An 18,331-nucleotide genomic window follows, 5' to 3' on the forward strand; every position below is an offset into this window, starting at 1 on the left:
TGCAATTCTTTGCAGATAGGCAGGCTACTTAGATCTACTCTTCATCATGTAACAAAACTACCAAAATAAGGCCTAATTACTTAAAACCCACCCACCTTATAATTTTTTTTATTTATACCATGACTTAGAAAAATTTTCAATTATACCCTATTTTTGATTTGACTTATCCCCTTAAAACCCCCTCACCTTTTATCCCCAATTCGTTTGCACCCTCACATTGCAAAACCACCAAATATACCCATATTACGACTTTCACTTTCAATTTCACCCTCAAACATTAAATTGATCTCTTTTCACTTGAAAAAATAGGTTTATTTTTGTTTTAAATAAAATATTAAGTCCTATTTTAAAATATGTGCTAAAATTTATAATATTGATTTGAACATTTTTCAAGTAAAAAGAGATCAATTTAATGCTTGAGGGTGCAATTGAAAGTGAAAGGTCGTAATTTGGGTATATTTGGTGGTTTTACAACGTGAGGGTGCAAACGAATTGGGGGTAAAAGGTGGGGGGATTTTAAGGGAATAAGCCTTTTGATTTTTATGTTTCATCTCTACCTAATGAGTTGAATTGACCTATTTTCTTTTGAAAAAGAGTTTAAATTAATCCTTCATTTTTAACCTATATTCTAATAAAACGTTAATGTTACTCATTTATGTATCTTGTTTTTAACATTTTCATCATTAAATTAGTTAAATTATCAAAAAAATTACTTTTGGGGTACAAACGAAACATAAAAATCGAAAATAGGGTACAATTGAAAATTTTCCTAGGTCATGGTATAAATGAAAAAAAGTTACAAGTTGAGTGGTTTTTAAGTAATTAGGCTACCAAAATAACTACATAGCTATCTTCTACGATTCCTTAAACTATCCGAAGCAATTAAAGCTTTCAATGTAAAACGCTGCCATAAGTACTACAGTTATTTAATTGCTAGTAGAACATGTTATCTTGATCACCAATTTATATCTGTAATTTTGTACATACAGACCACATGAATGATCAAACACAAAACCGTAAATCTTACCCCACTAGGCCACTACAAAAATGCACCTTGGCATCCATGCTTTAAAGGAGAGAATTGGGACCTTTGTATCAGGCCACATCCTGCAAAATAGTTTTTGTGATATGAAGGAACTGATCAGATCGACTTCAAACGCCAGTTCATTTTCACCAGCCCGTTCCAGGCAAAAGCTCTTTCCATAATAAATAAATAGATAACATTAATAAGCATAATTTTCCTCCGTGAAACGTGCCTACACAGTTCAGGTTAGTTACTGGCTGAAGTAATAGAATGACAACATGCAGAAAAGAAGAAGAGATTAAAAAATGAAGCTCTTCAACTGTTAATGTCATAATGGAACGTTTCCTCCATGTACCGTTCAGCTAGCTGATTCTATTTAATTAATCAACATATATTCAGACTTGCAACCGAAAATGACTTCTGAAGTTTCTTTTCATTAAAGAATTGACTACAATTTAAGCTACTGATAATTTAAAATATTAACCTGAAGAGCACAGCTGCCAAGAAGTTATGTATGGGAGCTTCCAATGCAAACTTGGAAAACAAAATCCACATACGATTACAACTATGATGGCCATATATACGCAACGCTCCCCTAATCATCAAACAACAAAAAGTCGGAGTAAAAATACCTATATGATGATACCATAAGCAGCAGATAAAGCAATAAGCCCTTGAACCAATTTCGAGCAGTCAGGTCCCAAACTTTCTCAGAATAGCAGCACAGTCGGATAGTATTGGATAGAAAAACCATGCAGCTTGTGAATATACATTCTCCTTTGACAGATGAAACTAATTTGTTCCATAGTTGCTCCTCGAATGACTTCAGAGCTTGCATGCAAATTTTTTGATGCCAATTCTCATCCAACAAAAACAAAATAGCAGCAAGCTAAGATAAATTTGGCCAACAACCAGATGCCTTGGAATATTTTTGGGTTGCTGGGTCTACTTTTCTTTGGTTGAATACTCTTCAAAAAAATAATAAGTTATCCTTATACAGCCTCCTTGAGGGAAAGAAAATCATCACGTGGATGAGCTTCTTCCACTTTAACTTGTATTTCATCTCCAACATGTGCTCCTATGGATGCCCATGCAGTTGCTTGAAACCCAACCTGACACATCAAGTAATTGATCTCTTCAATCAAACTGTCCATATATTACATGCTTTGCTGCAAATATGTAATGATGTTTAAACATAAACGTATTTTTGTAAATATGTATTTTCACCTGGGAAAGCCATAATTGAGGTCAAATAATTAAAATAAACAGACAATACACTTAATATTATAAGAATTTCTAATGATCATAGGCATTCAACAAACTAATGCTTAAGATATCCACTCGCAGAAAGTTGATAAATAAAAACAATATACACTATTGATCAATATAGGAAATTAACATGCTAGCAAATGCTGTCAATTTAGCATTATGTTCAAAATATCTACCGGGCATCCGGCCCATTGAAATTCTAGCATCAAGAAACATTAATTATTTAGAAGAGCCATTTAATATTAATTAGGAGCATCATTATAAAATTATACTATTCTAAGTATAACAGCTACAATTTCTTAAGTCCATTATTATTTTGAGATGGAGGGAGTATTTTAGACTAGAAGATGAAATTTCTAGCTGACAATAAGTAATATTGTTATGTGTATTTCAGATACACTTATCATCGTGTTGTGTCTTTTTCATTAATGAAAATTTAAATTACCTTTATGTATAATAAAAAATTGTTGATTTGAACACATAAAATTTGTGTTAACGATATGAAATTGGCGGACCTCTTATTTTCAATATTTCAAAGTCAAATTCAAACTATTTTGCGCTTTGGAAAATTGAATATAATTTCTATTTTTTATAAAAAGGTATTTGAGTGGAGTTCAATATTTCACCGAGCTCGAACTATAAGGCTGAGGCTTGACCGAGTTCAATAAGGTGTCTAGCTTTAGATAAAGTCGAATCGAGCTCGACTGGCCTTGATTCCAGCATTCCACCAATAGAACAAACCTCAAAGTTAGCTACACTAACTCTTGAGAATCATGGCAGTTCAACAATCCCATATCTCATGAAAATGCAACTATAAGACCTTTCAATTAGTATTTAGTATCTCCTAGTAAGATCACATTGCTACTGCATGTCATCTATTAACTAAAAATCTAAAAGCCCCAAAAAAAAGCACTATCCAAAGCACACAGCAAATAAAATTGGGAAGGGTGAGCTAACATAAAAGAACACATTTTCCTGACAGCTAAATCAGTTGAATTCATCTAATAACTATTAGTAATAATAAATGTTTGCCCCACAACAGTTAAATGCTTACCTCTACCAGTAGCAATAATGCTATACGATCTTTGATGAATCTAAGAATCAGTGCACGATATCTTCTCTCCTTGGGCTGCCTTCTCAGGAATTCTATAATCCAATAGCGAAGACTGCTGTTGCAGAGCCTTTTTACCATCTTAAATTGCATATTTACCATTGATGCCATTACTTCCAGCTGACCAGCTGAAAAAGGAGGAGTTTCACCTCTGAGAACTGCTTTGACCTATAAACATGCACACAAGTTTGTTGAAGATCTTAGCATATAAAGCATGGGCTTAAGCTATATTTAATAACGTATGATCACATGTAGGTTCATTCAAATTGATAAAAGAAAAATAATTATGTAAAAATAGAACACCAGATACTGTTTTGTTACATGACAGATGGTGAAATTTACTACAAATTCTAAAATACTTCTCTTTAATTTCATTGATAATTCAGTGCATCAACTTGAATAAAATAACTCGCCTGATAATGAGCCAGAAGATCCATATATCTACGAATGGGAGAAGTAAACTGAACATAACCAGGAATTCCTAAAATCCCATGGCGTACAGGCTTCCTGAAATCATATTCAGCAGCACGCATTAATTTAACAACCGAAGCGCTTCTAACAGGTCCTTCAGGAAGATGTGCAAATGCAGATACATCAATGTTTGATTGAGGCTGTCCTCTATAGGGTAAAGGAATGTTATTGCAAGAGCCATAGGTGGCCATAACTTCTCCACAAAGTATCATCATCTCGGTAACAAGTCGCATAGCAGGGTCAGCTTGGTTTTCAACATAAAGGTTAATTGATGGCTCTGGATCTTCAAGATTAGCCACCTTGATGCGAGTTTCTAATGTGGATGTCTCTACCGCACCCTGACAAGCAATAAATTTTCTTAACGAAATATCAATTATACGTAGCATGCATGACCACTAAATTAGTCAACACAAGTCATCAGATAACTCTTTAAACTTTAAAGATCAAAATTAACCACTTCCTATTCAATGAATCATTGAACCTCTAAAACAAATTTTTCTCTCCGACATTTTGTTCAGCCATGTATTGATGAAAGGCTTGCGCCTTGCAGCATGTTAGCAACCTGAAAGTGATCTTCTCACCATTGGAAGATATGAGTTTAGACTTCTTTATATAATAGAAAGTAGGGACTGCCTACAGATCTTGCAATGCTACAGATTATGTTTATTAAAAATGAAAGCAGTGCTGTTTATTATAAACTTGTCATAATATTCAGGAACATCAAGCTTAAACCATCATTTACAAGCAGATTTTCTGACTACAAGAACAATGCTAAAATGAGACAGTTTTTCATTTGCAGATGGGATACATTCTTGACAAAATAAGGTTAAAGGCTTATGGAGCCAGTTAATCCTAAATGAGAAAATGAATATCCCACCATCAATCGTGAGAGAACGATTCATAAAATTTACTCGTAATTCCACATGATTGTGAGAGAAAAGTGCAATCGACACGGTTTGATGAATACTTTTTCACACAAATGAAGTAGAAATTCCACATATAGCCAGTACATAATTACCATTTACATTAACATGAGTATTAGCTATTCACCGGCCATGTTAGCAGAACTACAAAAACAATTATCAACAGGAATTCAATTCAATGATGAAGGAACCTATATTAAAACGGGAAAGCCAAGGACTTGATCAAACTCTAACCTAAAAGATTTCATGTCCCATTTTTGACTAAAATCAAACACCACTAACCTGTTGGAGACGCCACTGGAACCGGCGAGATGCAGCCTCAGAAAGAATTCTCAACTCAGTCTCCTCTTCAAGGTTCAAATTAAGCAGCTCAGATGCGCTCTCATATGTTAGCATGTAGGTCGGTTTGATGATTGAGTTAACCACAGAATATTCTGCAATGCTGTTTTAATGACATAAAATACACTAAATTAATTAAACAACTACATCTTGCAAGTTGTAACTTCATGTTATATGCATATTCCACAAAAGATAATTACATGATGAGTATTGAGTACAGTACCAATCACAGAGAACTAAACCTACAGCGTATTTCATCACCAGGTTTCAAATATTTGAGAGCTAATCACATAGAATTGCCACAATTTGCAGACCCTTAGATGGTGTCTATAATCTAGAGAAACTCTGGCAAGGTGTTTGGATGTTCAAATAAAAATGCCCATTCAGTACTCCAAATGGCACACAGAAAGAAGTTACTGGCTAGCAATGCCACTACAACTGTGGCAAGTGACAACATAGATAATGTAGAGATAGGTATGGGGCCTTTTGGCTTCCTAAAATACGGTCATCTAGAGTCTTGATTAAGTGCTTTTTGATGGTCATGAAGGAAAGAGATCATCCAACTCTGTAGGATAACCAAAATCACAATCTGAAGCCAATAATAGAGCCTCATAACTCTTGAGGTTTCATCAACTTATTTACAAAATCAAACATGCATTGATGAATAATAGATAAATATATAAAAACAACCAGAAAATCACATTTACCAGCCATCAGAATGTAGAACAACAGATACTGAAACAGCGTTGCAGACCTCTCCTTGTTTCAAACTCATTCCCTCCATGGCAAGTTTCTCTGGAAACATTGGGTAAGTAGCAGTGGGCAAGAAAACAGAAGTTCCTCTTTTCATTGCCTCCCTGCATTTACAGTACATCTTAGCTTGTTTAAATTATGACCTAACATAGCATGGGAAATGCCATATGTATGTCAAAGAGATGTGCGCTAAAACCTGTCTATTATGCTTCCAGGCTGTACATATCGACCAGGATCTGCAACATGTATCCAAATTTTGATCCGACCATCTTGTAACTTCGTTGCACTTAGGGCATCATCAAGCTACATTCAATTAAATATTAGCAGTACATATTTTCGAACAATAATTATATAAATCAAATCGAACATACTACAATTTACCTCATCAGCCTCATCAACATCAATAGCATAGACTTTCAAGTGAGTGAGATCTTTCCGGTGGATCTACACAATTTCAAAAATTTAGTAAGAGTTATATAGGTGAAAATATGAATTGACATGTCTAATACATAATTTGAAATCAAGAGATCTCAAATTTTCTTTCACAACAAAAACCTTGCGCACCTTGTCCGGGTCAACTGACTCTGATAGAAGACTTTCAGCAGCCAATTCAATAACATTTGAATGATCAGTACGAATGTTTAGCTTCAGCATATCAAGGTTAACATGAACAGGGAAATATCCAATGTCTATGAGAAGGTTTACAGCAGAGGTAGCTATTTTTGGCATTCCCATTGCCTTTAGGATCTGATGAAAAAATAAACATTGCATACACATAACAGCAAAAATCAGTTTGCAGTAAACAAGCATTTGACAGAACCAACAAAAAGAAAGTGGTACTCACAAAATATTCATATTTTCAGGGTAATATAACCTAAAATAAATTTCATTAAAAGAATATAAGCCAAAGCATTTAGTAGAGGTTTTAAATCAATCATCCTGTCATTCAGAAAATTTATGTATACTGTCCCACTTCAAAAACTTAATCTAGTTAAGTGAGTTACCATTCCTGCTGTTCTTTTTTGCTCGTCACTTTTGCATGCATCAATAGCATATGCTTCAAGCGACTCAATTTTGAGTCTGATTTTCTCATCAACCATCCACGAAGATTTTGAAGGTTTAGCATGTGAAGCCACTGCCTTAGCAGACTTTAGTTTTTGGACAAAACCCTGAAGTTCTTCCTCAGCAGCCTCTTTTGCAAGCTTTCTGCGCATAAGTTCTTCTACCTAGTTATCATAAAATGCAATTTGATGTTGTCATTGCATAGCATGCTATAGAAAATTAATCAACTAACAAAATAGTGTAGAACTCATAAATGTTAAAGATGCAGAAACATCCTATGCAACATCAAAATCCCATTCAGAACGATTCTGCATGATGACCCTTAAATGTTATTTAGTTAGTAGTTCTATTTTTCAGAAACAAATACAATTTAAGAATGTTTTTTCCTATGATTCTGTTCCCAAATTATAGATTTCAATGGATAATGATCATGAGAATAGTTTTGTAAGGGCATGGTGATTCAGCCTACTTTCGATCAGTCACTCTGGTCATCCACAGTGAGATTATACCAGCCCTACATATTGGTGCTACCTCATAACAAGTTCTCTGTACAATTAATAAGATTTTTCTAACGTATCTTTTTTTGTTCAATAAGTTTGCAGTAACAAGTTTCAGACTTTTATATTCATCATTTTGATGATACAAAACTAGTGTCAGTGTCATTCAAAATTGTGATGCAAAAAACAATAATAATAAAATATCTTGTTAGCTCTGTATTTAAAATACAAAAAAAAATAGCAATTTGGGCCCTTTACAATAACGTCTCAGTCAAAATATGATTACAAACTGTTCAGTATAGGTCAAAAGCCTATTAGTTGATAAACTCAACAGATGAAAGTTTTGACCAATTTTTGCACTATTCCGTTTCTTATTAGACAGTGGCACACAAGGTATTCAGCTAAAAAATCTTCCAATCAGGAACAGCAGAAAAGTTGCTTAATGATGTGACAAGATTAGCAAGTTTTCTTGTCAGCAAATTTAAAGAAAATGTGTTACAAAATTTTCTACCTGTGTAGTAGGTCGTGGTCCATAAACAGAACGGGAACCTTTTGTTTCTAAGACTGCAAAATATATTTCATCTTTTGATAGTAAAAGATGTGCACAATAGCTCCCAAGAGGCTCTGCACTACCAAAAATCATCTGCATAGCAAGACAATATCATCAAATATGCAAAGACACACGAGAGAAAAGTTATTATGCAAATACCTCTGCTAATTCCTCTGGCGTCACTGATTTATTCTTTTCAATAAGCTCAACCCAAGCAAACTCTAAAAATGATGGGTCCTGAACATTTAAATGCAAGCCAAATTTATCAAAAAAGAAAATTCTACATGTCTAAAAAGTCAAAATATTTTTAACCCGTAACCATGCAAGAACTAACCAAGTTATCTTGAGCCTTCTGAATAAAGCTTGATATTTCCGTGTGGTCAAAATTTGCAATGCCTGGAACGATATAGGTAATTTGTTGTGGTTTAATAGAGGACGTTACACCATTCTGCCAATTTAACAAAACAAAAACCAATTAAGCAAATGAAAACTTGATTACACTTCAAGTGGAAGTAAAAAAGCAGCTCCAAGTTCCAACACCTAGCAACCTATTCAACATGCCCGCATTAGTTGTTTCTAAAAGAACCTGATCATACACCATCCAATTCTTCTTTCCATCAGGTTTCTGTGCAACTGCCAACAGTATCCTGTCAGAATCCTTCTTAAACTCCAGCAACAATCCTTTCTCTAGTACTAACTTATCATTGAGTAGCTCTCCACTGCTAGTTAGTCTGCATATTTGTTACTATCAGTATATCATTCCATCCAGCACAATTATCAAACTAAAAAATATTATCCCATAAATATTCAAATTTATGACTTCATGCTAGTAGTTTATAACCCTTATCCCCAGCACTGAAAGTAAAATGGATATAGTAATCCATTTAATGTCAGTCTTCGGATTCGCCGTCATAAAGAAAAAAGAAAAGCAATGCTTCCCTCCAAGTGAGGAATGAATTGTATGAAATAGGGGTAATGTCACATAAATTCACGAACTATACGAGTTTTCTCAATTTAATTCTTGAACTTTAAAAGTGTCAAATTTATACACCAACTTTCACTTTATCTCAATTGGATACACGAAGTCATAATATACTGAGGTAGCAGCCAAAAAATGACTTCCACCTCAGCAAATCACACCAATGAATGAGTTGCACCTCATCATATTATGACCTCGTGTATCAAATTGAGACAAAATGAAAATTGGATAATAAATTTGATATGTTTTAAAGTTCATGATTAAATTGAAAAAACACATATAATTCGTGAATTTATATGACTGACATTACCCTATGAAATATACAAAACAAACACTGCCACAAATATCTAAAAGTAGAAACTATTGATCAACTAATTATGTAATTAATTCTTCAATACTAATTAAATCAAATTGAAAATGAGAAATAAAAAAAAGCATAAAAAATAATTGTTCATAGTTATAACAAAAATAAAGTAGAAAACGCACTTGATAGCTGAGCAAACCAGCTTTCCCCTGCGTTTGCGAAGAGCTGCGAGCTCTTCCATAACACTGTCAACGAGGCTTTGCACCGAAAATCTCCTAATACTACGACTAGAATCTCCATGATTATTTTGGAACGGCGAAGATATGTCACACCGAATTATCGGCTTCGACCGAGACCGAAATTTTGAAGAGTAGTAGATGATCGGCGACGCCTTAAAATGGCTAAAACGACATCGGAGTTGCAAACGAGGAGGCAAGGAAGCAGCCGCAGCGGAAGAAAAGCGCAAAACTGAACAAGTGTTAACGGCTCGAACCGTTATCATGTTTATGGGGAAGTGAAAAATAATAACCACATAAGGCTGCAGTGCTCAGTTTTTAGCGACAGTTATCATTCCCCGTTGTGGATTGTGCAAGAGAGTAAGGTGTGTCTATGCTTGCTTGGTATCATCTATGGTGGATAAAATGGTGCGTTTAACAGAAGGTCAAATGTACAAAATAACATTTTAATTTTTTCAAAAAGAATTTAAGAGTCCTTTTATTATATTTCCTTTTCGCTTAGCCCTTACTTTTTAAGTTATTTCTGTAGATTTTTCAAATGTGGAATTTATTTGCACTATTTAAAAATATTATAGGCTCAAATGAAAAACAAAAACTAAAAACAAATTCTTATAGGGCCAATTTTGATATATATTTATTTTTGACATTAACGAAATTTCCCCAGAAGTATCCACTATTTTTCAATTAAGCCCTCAAATGCTCATTTTAGGAAAACCTGCAATCCTCGCTGTCCCTCGGACACCCGATGTGTAGTGCTATTTATTTTTGAAGATTAAATTAGAAATATATTATCCTAAAAAAATTAGAGATATATTATTCTTTAGTGATTTTTAAAAACAAAATTGAATTACTTCAATTAATTCAATTAAGGATTTAAAAATATTTGCATATTACATTAAACGGTTGAATTGCTGATAAGTATAAAATAATGGCTTAATACATAATTTAACCTCCAAATTATACTACTTTATTCCTTGATTCCTATAAAGAAAATTCATTTTCTATGGATTCCTCAATCATTTCGCGAATAACACGCCCGCTAAAGTGGACAAATAATATCTAATTTTGTTCTACTAGACAAGAAATAAAACACTCCTTGAATTTTAAATTTTTAATATATATCCATCACAAATTCAATGAATAATTACGTGTTGGCAAAAGAATTGTCAATAAGTTGACAAAATTGATCATATTCTATGAACTCTGCAATCGGAAGATATACTGTTATTAGAATACTTTTATATAAAACTTTATCTATCACATTGTCCGTAAATACAATGGACGGTCTATGTAAAACTTCACCCGTGCATGCATAGATGACTATAAACTAATAATAATTAACAGAAAATACACACCAATTACACAAGAAATCAAGAAAATATCATTTTGACAAAAAAATATTTTGTACACAATTACTAGTCATATGGAAATCTCACATCAGCTTGTGAATAAATCAACGGCAGAGCTCTGTGCACAATCCCTGAATCTGAGAATTGGTTGCATCTGACAATCTGTAGATGCTGGTTTTTCCATTGGTTGTGCATGTCACATTTAGCTGGCTGCCCATCTGGGTAGACTGCAAACATAAACACATCCACAATATCAAAACATAGCTTAAATCCCAAGTTACCGATATCAGAACTTAACCGCTGATACTTGGACAAACATGAACAGAGGTTTTGGGGCAAAACCCATTATAAAAACAAGAAGAACAGCCACATTAGTCGACAAACTAGACTGTGTTTCACGAAAAAGATCACGATGAGCGTTTTGAATATGATATTAATAAATAGACAAATTCTTCTAGTGCAATCATGGTGCAAGGCCTACTGAACTCTCACAACTGGTGTTTTGTGTATGTTTGGATGGATGACCTCACTTCTCCTTTAAGGAAAGTAAGCTCGAACTGACTCAGTCAGACACCCAGAAGGTCGGGAAATCTTAGGCTGTCTAAAAGATAAAATGAACAAGTAAACTAAAAATGATACTTTCGACTCTTTCAGACCTACATAATCACATATCGTGCTAGCTTGCAAGTCGTATAATAAGGATAAGATTTGAGACTCTTGATTTTACATTACTAATCCAACCTTTGATGGAGGACAAAGTTAAATGACATGTACGCAACTTGTTGTACAGGAAGAGGAGTTAGTTGTTCAACGGTACTTACCAAGCAGGTCCCTGGCTCCGTATTGCAGCTCCATCTCGAAGTAGGTATGCAAGACAAATAATGACACCATGAACAATGGTCATTCGCATCAACACCTCGGAGAAGCAACACCAGCCCAAGAGTTAACCTGTCAAACTTAGCTTAGCTTCTTAAGATCTCAAATGTTCGAATTCAGACATCACTATGTCTAATAGTGGTACATGCCAAATAATGAAAAAGAAACCAAAACAATGCACTGTAAAAAAGATAAGTACAGAAAGTATCATTAAGCAAAACAATTAGTTATTAATTTTTCTGTGAAACGAATAACTTAAACTATTCTCGTATCATTCTGGTCAGATAGATTAATTCTGCTAAGACAGGAAGATGCTTACCCTGCAATTACTAAAATAAGGGAAATGATCCACAAAATGCACTGATACATCTTGAACTTGGATTTAACAACTGCTGGAGCATATCCTGGAGGAACAGATCTTCGGCTAACCCATCCAAACTGCGGGCGGATTAAAAACACAAACCCGAGCAAGAAACCAGCAAAAAATCCTCCAATATGGGCAAAGTTGTCAACTTGTGGTAGAATTCCAATTGCTAAATTTATTACAACGATGACCAGGAGAGTTGTGAAAGCTGCTACCTGAACTTGCACATGAAATTGCGAGGAGATTGATATCGGTAATTAAAGTAACAAAAAAGCCAACAGTATTTTGAAAAAGAAGAATTCAGTTAGTACCTTATTAGAATAAATTGACCAATTTGTGATGAGTTCAGACAGCATGGCCCCAAGTAACCCAAACAATGCACCAGAGGCACCAACAGAGATATTTGATTGAAGGAAAAGAGCTGACATCAAACTACCACCAAATCCAGAGATGATATATATCAATCCGATTTTAACTGTAAACAACCAAATACAAATATGGAAATAAGTATTGATCTCATTGTAATTCCGTCAAAATGCTACACGGAAACCTGTCGAGTTATACGTTTTGGTGTTTTTGTATCAGCTTCCGGACATACTTCTAAGACTTGAAACTTTATATTTATAAACTATTCTTATAAGAAATATCATTTCGTCCCTTCTCATTTAGCAGTTCCCACTTTAACATTTCCGTTTCCGTGCAACAACAAGCTCAAATATTATCCTAAACAAATTCTTTTATCTTGAAATCAAAATTACAACTAAAAATGTGCAATTTGATCAATTATAATTTCACTAAAATTCAAAGCGAAATTAACTTACCAAAACCAAATTCTCGTTCAAGCCGGACGCCAATAACTAAAAGACTCAACATATTAGCCAACAAATGAAAAACTCCAGCATGCAACCAATTGCAAGAAAGCAGACGCCATCCTTGATGATCATCAACTACTTTACTCACATATAAAGCTCCTACTTTCAGCAGCCTAATAAAACCAATTAGCAGCCATTAATCCAACAAAATTTTAGTTTTAATAATTGGGGAGTAATTGAATCCACGACTTAAGCAGAATGCTGCCAGCGCTTATACCATTCGAGCCATAGCTGGTTAATTCAACAAATTAAACCAAAGAATTCAGATAAAAATCACATTAAAAAACAAAAACAAAAACCCTTACGTGGTAGAAGAAGGGCCAAGAAGAGGATTCTCCTTAAAACTCTGAAAGGAGAATCTCCCAAGAAACCGAGCAGTACAAGAAACAGAATTCTTGGGGCAATTATTAACAAACATGGTAATAACGAACATAACTGTATTAGCAATAACAAAACAAGGTATAATCCAAGCTACCCATTTCTTGAAATCCTTATCCCGATCATAAACAACTGGAGGAGGACCACTGTGAGCTCCAGATAATGAATATGTTTGATTATCAGGCGTGTGCGTACCAGTTCTGTCTATTTCAAACGGGTGTACTGCGTTGTACCCGCTCATTCTGACTTGAATCTCTGATGGTTGAGAAGAAGGTGGATGATAGTGACGATCATGGTGTTGATGATTCTTCTCCATTGTTGAGACAGAGAAGAAGAACGGGGAAATATTCAAAGGAAGAAGTTCAAGAATGTATAATAAAATATGGAAGTAGGAAAAGGAGAGGGAAATCTCAGTGTCGTTAAATGTAATGAGGACTGCAGGTTAGTCAACCTTCTTTTTTTGTCGCTAAATAGATGCTTAAACGACAGAGATACCGTAGGTTCGGACAGGAATGACGTTTCGGAAACTTTTTGATGCATTTTTCTTAATTGTTTAGTGCAAGACAGTATAGAAACTCTTATCTTCCCCACCTACTCATTTTCTTGTCATTTTGACTATAGCGTAAATTATTAGTATTTTATTTACAACTTTACATTACAAATTTTGACATTTCTTTTTTTTATTTTTTTTATTTACAAAAAATACTTATTTTTTAATTTCATAAATACTTTTTTCGGTTTTCAATTTTGATTTTCGGTTTTTTTCGGTTCTGTGTAATAAATTATAACACTTCACTAAAATAAATTCATTTTTATAAGTGGTAGTTTTCCAAAATACATGATTTAGTATTTTATTTACAACTTTACATTACAAATTTTGACATTTCTTTTTTTTATTTTTTTTATTTACGAAAAATACTTATTTTTTAATTTCATAAATACCTTTTTCGGTTTTCAATTTCGATTTTCGGTTTTTTTCGGTTCGATCGACCGAACCGACTAGCAATTTTTTTATATAGTGTAAGATTAGTGTATATATAGTGTTAATTTTTATTTTTTATGGATTATTTCTTAGAATTTTTTATTTTATTTTTTATAGTATAAAAGTAGTGTTTTTATGGTGTTTATATAGTGTAAAATTAGTGTATAAGTAGTGTATTTATAGTGTTTTTGTGGTTTAACCATGAAACACTGCAAATACACCATAAACACTGCAAATACACCAGAAACACTGTAAATGCACCATAAATATACTAAAAACGGCAGAAATACACTATTAATACATCAAAAATACACTAAAACGTAAAGATATTATAAAATTATTACAAATGCACCATAAATCAATATTTTCTTTACAAAATCAGTAGCAATAAACAAATTTATGAATAAGAGAAGAGAAAATAAATAATTATATGAATAATAGAATAATTTTATAAACAAAAAATTATAGATCTATAATAATTTATTTACAAAATATTTAAATCATTACAAAAAATCTAAAAAATTACACAAATCTAAAAACGAGTCGAGAAATCCATAGCGCGAACGGAAAAGACGAACGGACTAGCACGAATGGGAAAACAACCGGAGACGACGAGAAATTCATCGGAAGTAGACGAACGGAAGTGCGACCGGAAAGACGAACGGAAAAGACGAACCGGAGGAGATAAACTGAAAATCAAATGAAAAAGAAGAAGAAAAAAAGAGAGAAGAAGATAGAGAAAAGAAAAGATGGCTATGAAAAAGTTTTAACCTAAAATGAGATAAGACTTCTTTTATATAATAGGTATTTTTTATAAATAAGTTAGTTTATTAGGTAACATATGATAAGAGGAAAAGATGGGGTAAAATGGTGTAAATACTTTACCCAAATCAGATATTTGGAAAATAATCCCTTTTTATAATTCAGTTTGTTATTTGCATACACTTTTAAATAATAATATTATAAAAATACCCTCATTTTAATAAGGTGTTATAATATGATTGGTTTAATTTACGGATAACGTGATAAACCGAGTCTATCTAAAAAAAAAATTATATGAAAGATATAATACTCTTTTTCATACAGTTTAAGAAATACAATTAATGTTTTAATTTTTTACAAATTTATTTTTATTTTTTTTATCATGCCCTTATAAAATGTTATGACTATAAATTAATAACAATAAATTATACACTTTAAATAAGGGTAATATGAAAAATAAACACTCTAAATTGTATTTATAAAGAAAGTGAACTACTCACTCAGTCCCGTTTAAAAAGGGATATATCTATTTTTTTGTCCCACTTAAGAAGGCTAAATCATAATTTTTGTGACATTTTATAAGAAATTCTCTCTTATACTCTCATTTTCTCTTTCTATAATTAAAGCTAATACTTTACACACAAATTACAAGACAATAATTAATAGGGTTTAAATAAAAAAAGTCAAAAGTAATTATTATTTTCTTAATCTATGTGCATAAGGACTATGTCTCTTCTTAAGTGGGACGGAGTGAGTATTATTTTAGGAAAAAAATAAAGAAAGTGGAATATTGTTTTGTGACACAGAGAGTAATAATTTATACTATAGTCTAAATTACAAGAAAGTGAGTAATATGGTGTTTTTTTTACCGAAAGATATAAAATCATTAATGAAAATTGTCTATAAAATTTTCGACCCTATTCATACAGATTGTGCTAGAGTATTACAACAATCTCGTCTCTAAAGGATTTTATGGTTAATAAATAAACCATTTATATCCACATAAAAACACCCTTGCATACACTATTATTCATCACACTTTGGCAATCTACTGCAATAAGATCGATGTAGTTGCAAAGGTTTTATTAAAAATATCTAAGATATTAAACTTTATAGATCACTAGGCTTTCTTCAAATTACAGAAAGGTCACTAAAAAAACTTTTGCTAGAAAATGGTCATTGAACTATACCTTTTATTACAAAAATGTTCATGTTGTTACAAAATGAACACTAAAATTTTTGTGAATTACAAAAAAGTCATTGAATAATACCTTTTATTACAAAAAGGTCATTGAACTATGTTTCTTTTTGTAATTTTGGCTTACCACGTAAGCAAAAATGTTGACTTTTTGTGTAAAACATAACGTTTTATATGGTTTAACCCCATTGTAATAAAAGATATAGTTTAATGATCATTTTGTAACAAAAGGTTTTTTAGTGACCTTTCTGTAATTTGAGGAAAGCTTAGTGACCTACAGAGTTTAATATCCAAAATATCTACTACTACTTTTAAGTCTATGAAAACCTCAAAGGAAATTAGGTTCACTTTCGTTGACAATCTAACTCCATCTCTAATTGCACAAAAATTCTCCCACACTTGTTTCCAGCTGACCTTTATATTTTCAGTTAGCTGCTGCTCTAACTTTTCCATTGATATCTCTTATGACCACCTTATGCTAAAACTTTTGCTACTCTCTCATCAAAGCTTGCACTTCTGCAACTTGCCACTTTCCGAGTCTTATGATAATCTTCAAGATAACACACTTCGCAATTCAGAAGTTGGTTCTCAAGTTTAATTGCATTATCAAAAACAACCACTTCATGCTTTTCCAAAGAAGCAAAAATAAAACACTAACGGCGGAAAAATCAGTTTTAGGCATTTTATTGTAAGCATGATATATCCGATCTTGAATGCTCCGTTTCCCTTTCAAGCTTTAGAGCTACTGCTACATCCAATTCTTCGAAACCGCATGAGCACTTTTACAGAACCACAAAACATGAATATTAGTCTCATGATCAAAACCGCAGGACAATCATGATTAATCTTCATCCTTCTTCTGGTAAGATTGACTCTTACATGAAGCCAATTTTTGTAGCATTCCAAGGGGAAAAAATCTTAAAAAATTTCACAGGTATATCAAGCCCCCGTAAATACTTCCACCTATTTGATAATTCTAGAGGAATCAAAAGAATATGGAATGCCTTTTTCTTTTTAGAGAAATTTAATACCCGCTTTACAATAATATAGATACCTTTAGAATCATAATGCCATCTCAACTTATCATCTATGTACTTACCTAGAGGAATGCTTAATATGGACTACACATTATTTGAACTAAAATTTCCATTAAAGAGATCCTCATTCCATTTACTTGTATGCAACTTTATGTTTTAAATGATTAAATTTATGTCAAATAAAAAGGTCGCATAAGATATAAAGTGAAAAGGTGCTAAGTGAAGTTTAAATCTCCTAGTTATACTGACGAGAGCTCACATAAATATATGTGATAAAAGGAAAGTCAAGAGGAAATTTAAGGTTTATTACGGATTTCGGAACTATCACTCTCATTTTTTAGTGCTGATCTCAGTCCGAGAAATCAGCTCGTGACACTTGATTAACCTCGATTTCTATCAAATCTATTTCATTTATCAACTTGCCATTTCTTATATTTTTTGAAATATCAGAAATATCCACTTTTTCTAGTTCCACAACATCATGAGTTTGATTGATCCATTTTTTTATTTTATCTTGAAATCTCTCCACTTTCTTTTTTTTATTTTTTCTGCTAGCGAGCTCTTCTTCTCAAATTAAGCATCAGTATCATCCTTTTCTTCCATCACCTTACCTCTAGCACGCTTACTTTTACTTTCCATCTGTTGACTGGACTAATGGTTTTGTAATTTTGTTTGTCATTTTTTACACTTTTAAATAATAATATTACAAGAATATAACATGATGAAATGAGTCAGCCTAATATTTTCTCGTGATTATCAGATCATTTTATTTATATTTCTTTCCGTCCTTTCCATGTTTACTATTACATTGTAATAAAAGATGACCTAATATACCACACTTGTAAGTTGTAACAAAGGTCTGGCAATTTTTCATACCGAATAACAGCCATAGCCAACGTTCGTTGTGCATTAATTTTGACTTTAAATCCCCGCTTTAACGGTTTTGCTATATCCATATTTATCATAACTCACGAGTATTTTTCCAAGCAATCTGC

At 32.8% G+C, this 18,331-nt stretch overlaps 2 protein-coding genes across 3 annotated transcripts; both read right to left on the bottom strand.

Annotated features, from left to right (window-relative positions):
- Positions 1 to 870: 870 nt before the first annotated feature.
- On the bottom strand, positions 871 to 9,915 carry LOC126662050 (ribonuclease II, chloroplastic/mitochondrial). Of its 2 annotated transcripts, XR_007635693.2 has the most exons (15): positions 9,465 to 9,915; positions 8,586 to 8,730; positions 8,334 to 8,447; positions 8,159 to 8,236; positions 7,961 to 8,092; positions 6,895 to 7,116; positions 6,455 to 6,637; positions 6,272 to 6,334; positions 6,087 to 6,193; positions 5,845 to 5,994; positions 5,081 to 5,240; positions 3,818 to 4,213; positions 3,348 to 3,572; positions 1,657 to 2,136; positions 871 to 1,107 (listed from the first exon to the last, which is right to left on the bottom strand). XR_007635693.2 is itself a non-coding variant. In XM_050355941.2 (14 exons), exons 1-14 carry the CDS (start codon positions 9,782 to 9,784, stop codon positions 2,017 to 2,019), a joined length of 2,415 nt encoding a protein of 804 aa, XP_050211898.1. In that variant the 5' UTR covers positions 9,785 to 9,915; the 3' UTR covers positions 1,439 to 2,016. The 2 variants fall into 2 exon arrangements, 1 of the variants encoding a protein (XP_050211898.1); XM_050355941.2 differs by lacking the exon at positions 871 to 1,107 and having other exon boundaries at positions 1,439 to 2,136.
- An 822-nt stretch (positions 9,916 to 10,737) lies between these two features.
- On the bottom strand, positions 10,738 to 13,898 carry LOC126665922 (RHOMBOID-like protein 1). Its single transcript, XM_050358851.2, has 6 exons — positions 13,285 to 13,898; positions 12,929 to 13,092; positions 12,419 to 12,582; positions 12,063 to 12,322; positions 11,689 to 11,815; positions 10,738 to 11,094 (listed from the first exon to the last, which is right to left on the bottom strand). The coding sequence occupies exons 1-6, from the start codon at positions 13,671 to 13,673 to the stop codon at positions 10,972 to 10,974; spliced, it is 1,227 nt and encodes a 408-aa protein (XP_050214808.1). The 5' UTR covers positions 13,674 to 13,898; the 3' UTR covers positions 10,738 to 10,971.
- Positions 13,899 to 18,331: the final 4,433 nt, after the last annotated feature.

Source organism: Mercurialis annua, linkage group LG1-X, assembly GCF_937616625.2.
Source record: "Mercurialis annua linkage group LG1-X, ddMerAnnu1.2, whole genome shotgun sequence".
NCBI lineage: Eukaryota > Viridiplantae > Streptophyta > Magnoliopsida > Malpighiales > Euphorbiaceae > Mercurialis > Mercurialis annua.

Bases quoted from the DNA above. Each gene is read 5' to 3' on its own strand.
- LOC126665922 (XM_050358851.2), bottom strand. From the start codon at position 13,673: ATGGAGAAGAATCATCAACACCATGATCGTCACTATCATCCACCTTCT. The intron at 12,583-12,928 runs GTAAGTTAATTT...GGTTGTTTACAG, and splicing joins TGAACGAGAATTTGGTTTTG to TTAAAATCGGATTGATATAT. The intron at 11,816-12,062 runs GTAAGCATCTTC...TAAGTTTGACAG, and splicing joins CTTATTTTAGTAATTGCAGG to GTTAACTCTTGGGCTGGTGT.
- LOC126662050 (XM_050355941.2), bottom strand. From the start codon at position 9,784: ATGATAACGGTTCGAGCCGTTAACACTTGTTCAGTTTTGCGCTTTTCT. The intron at 5,995-6,086 runs GTTTTAGCGCAC...CTGTAAATGCAG, and splicing joins CCTGGAAGCATAATAGACAG to GGAGGCAATGAAAAGAGGAA. The intron at 3,573-3,817 runs GCGAGTTATTTT...GCATGTTTATAG, and splicing joins ATCTTCTGGCTCATTATCAG to GTCAAAGCAGTTCTCAGAGG.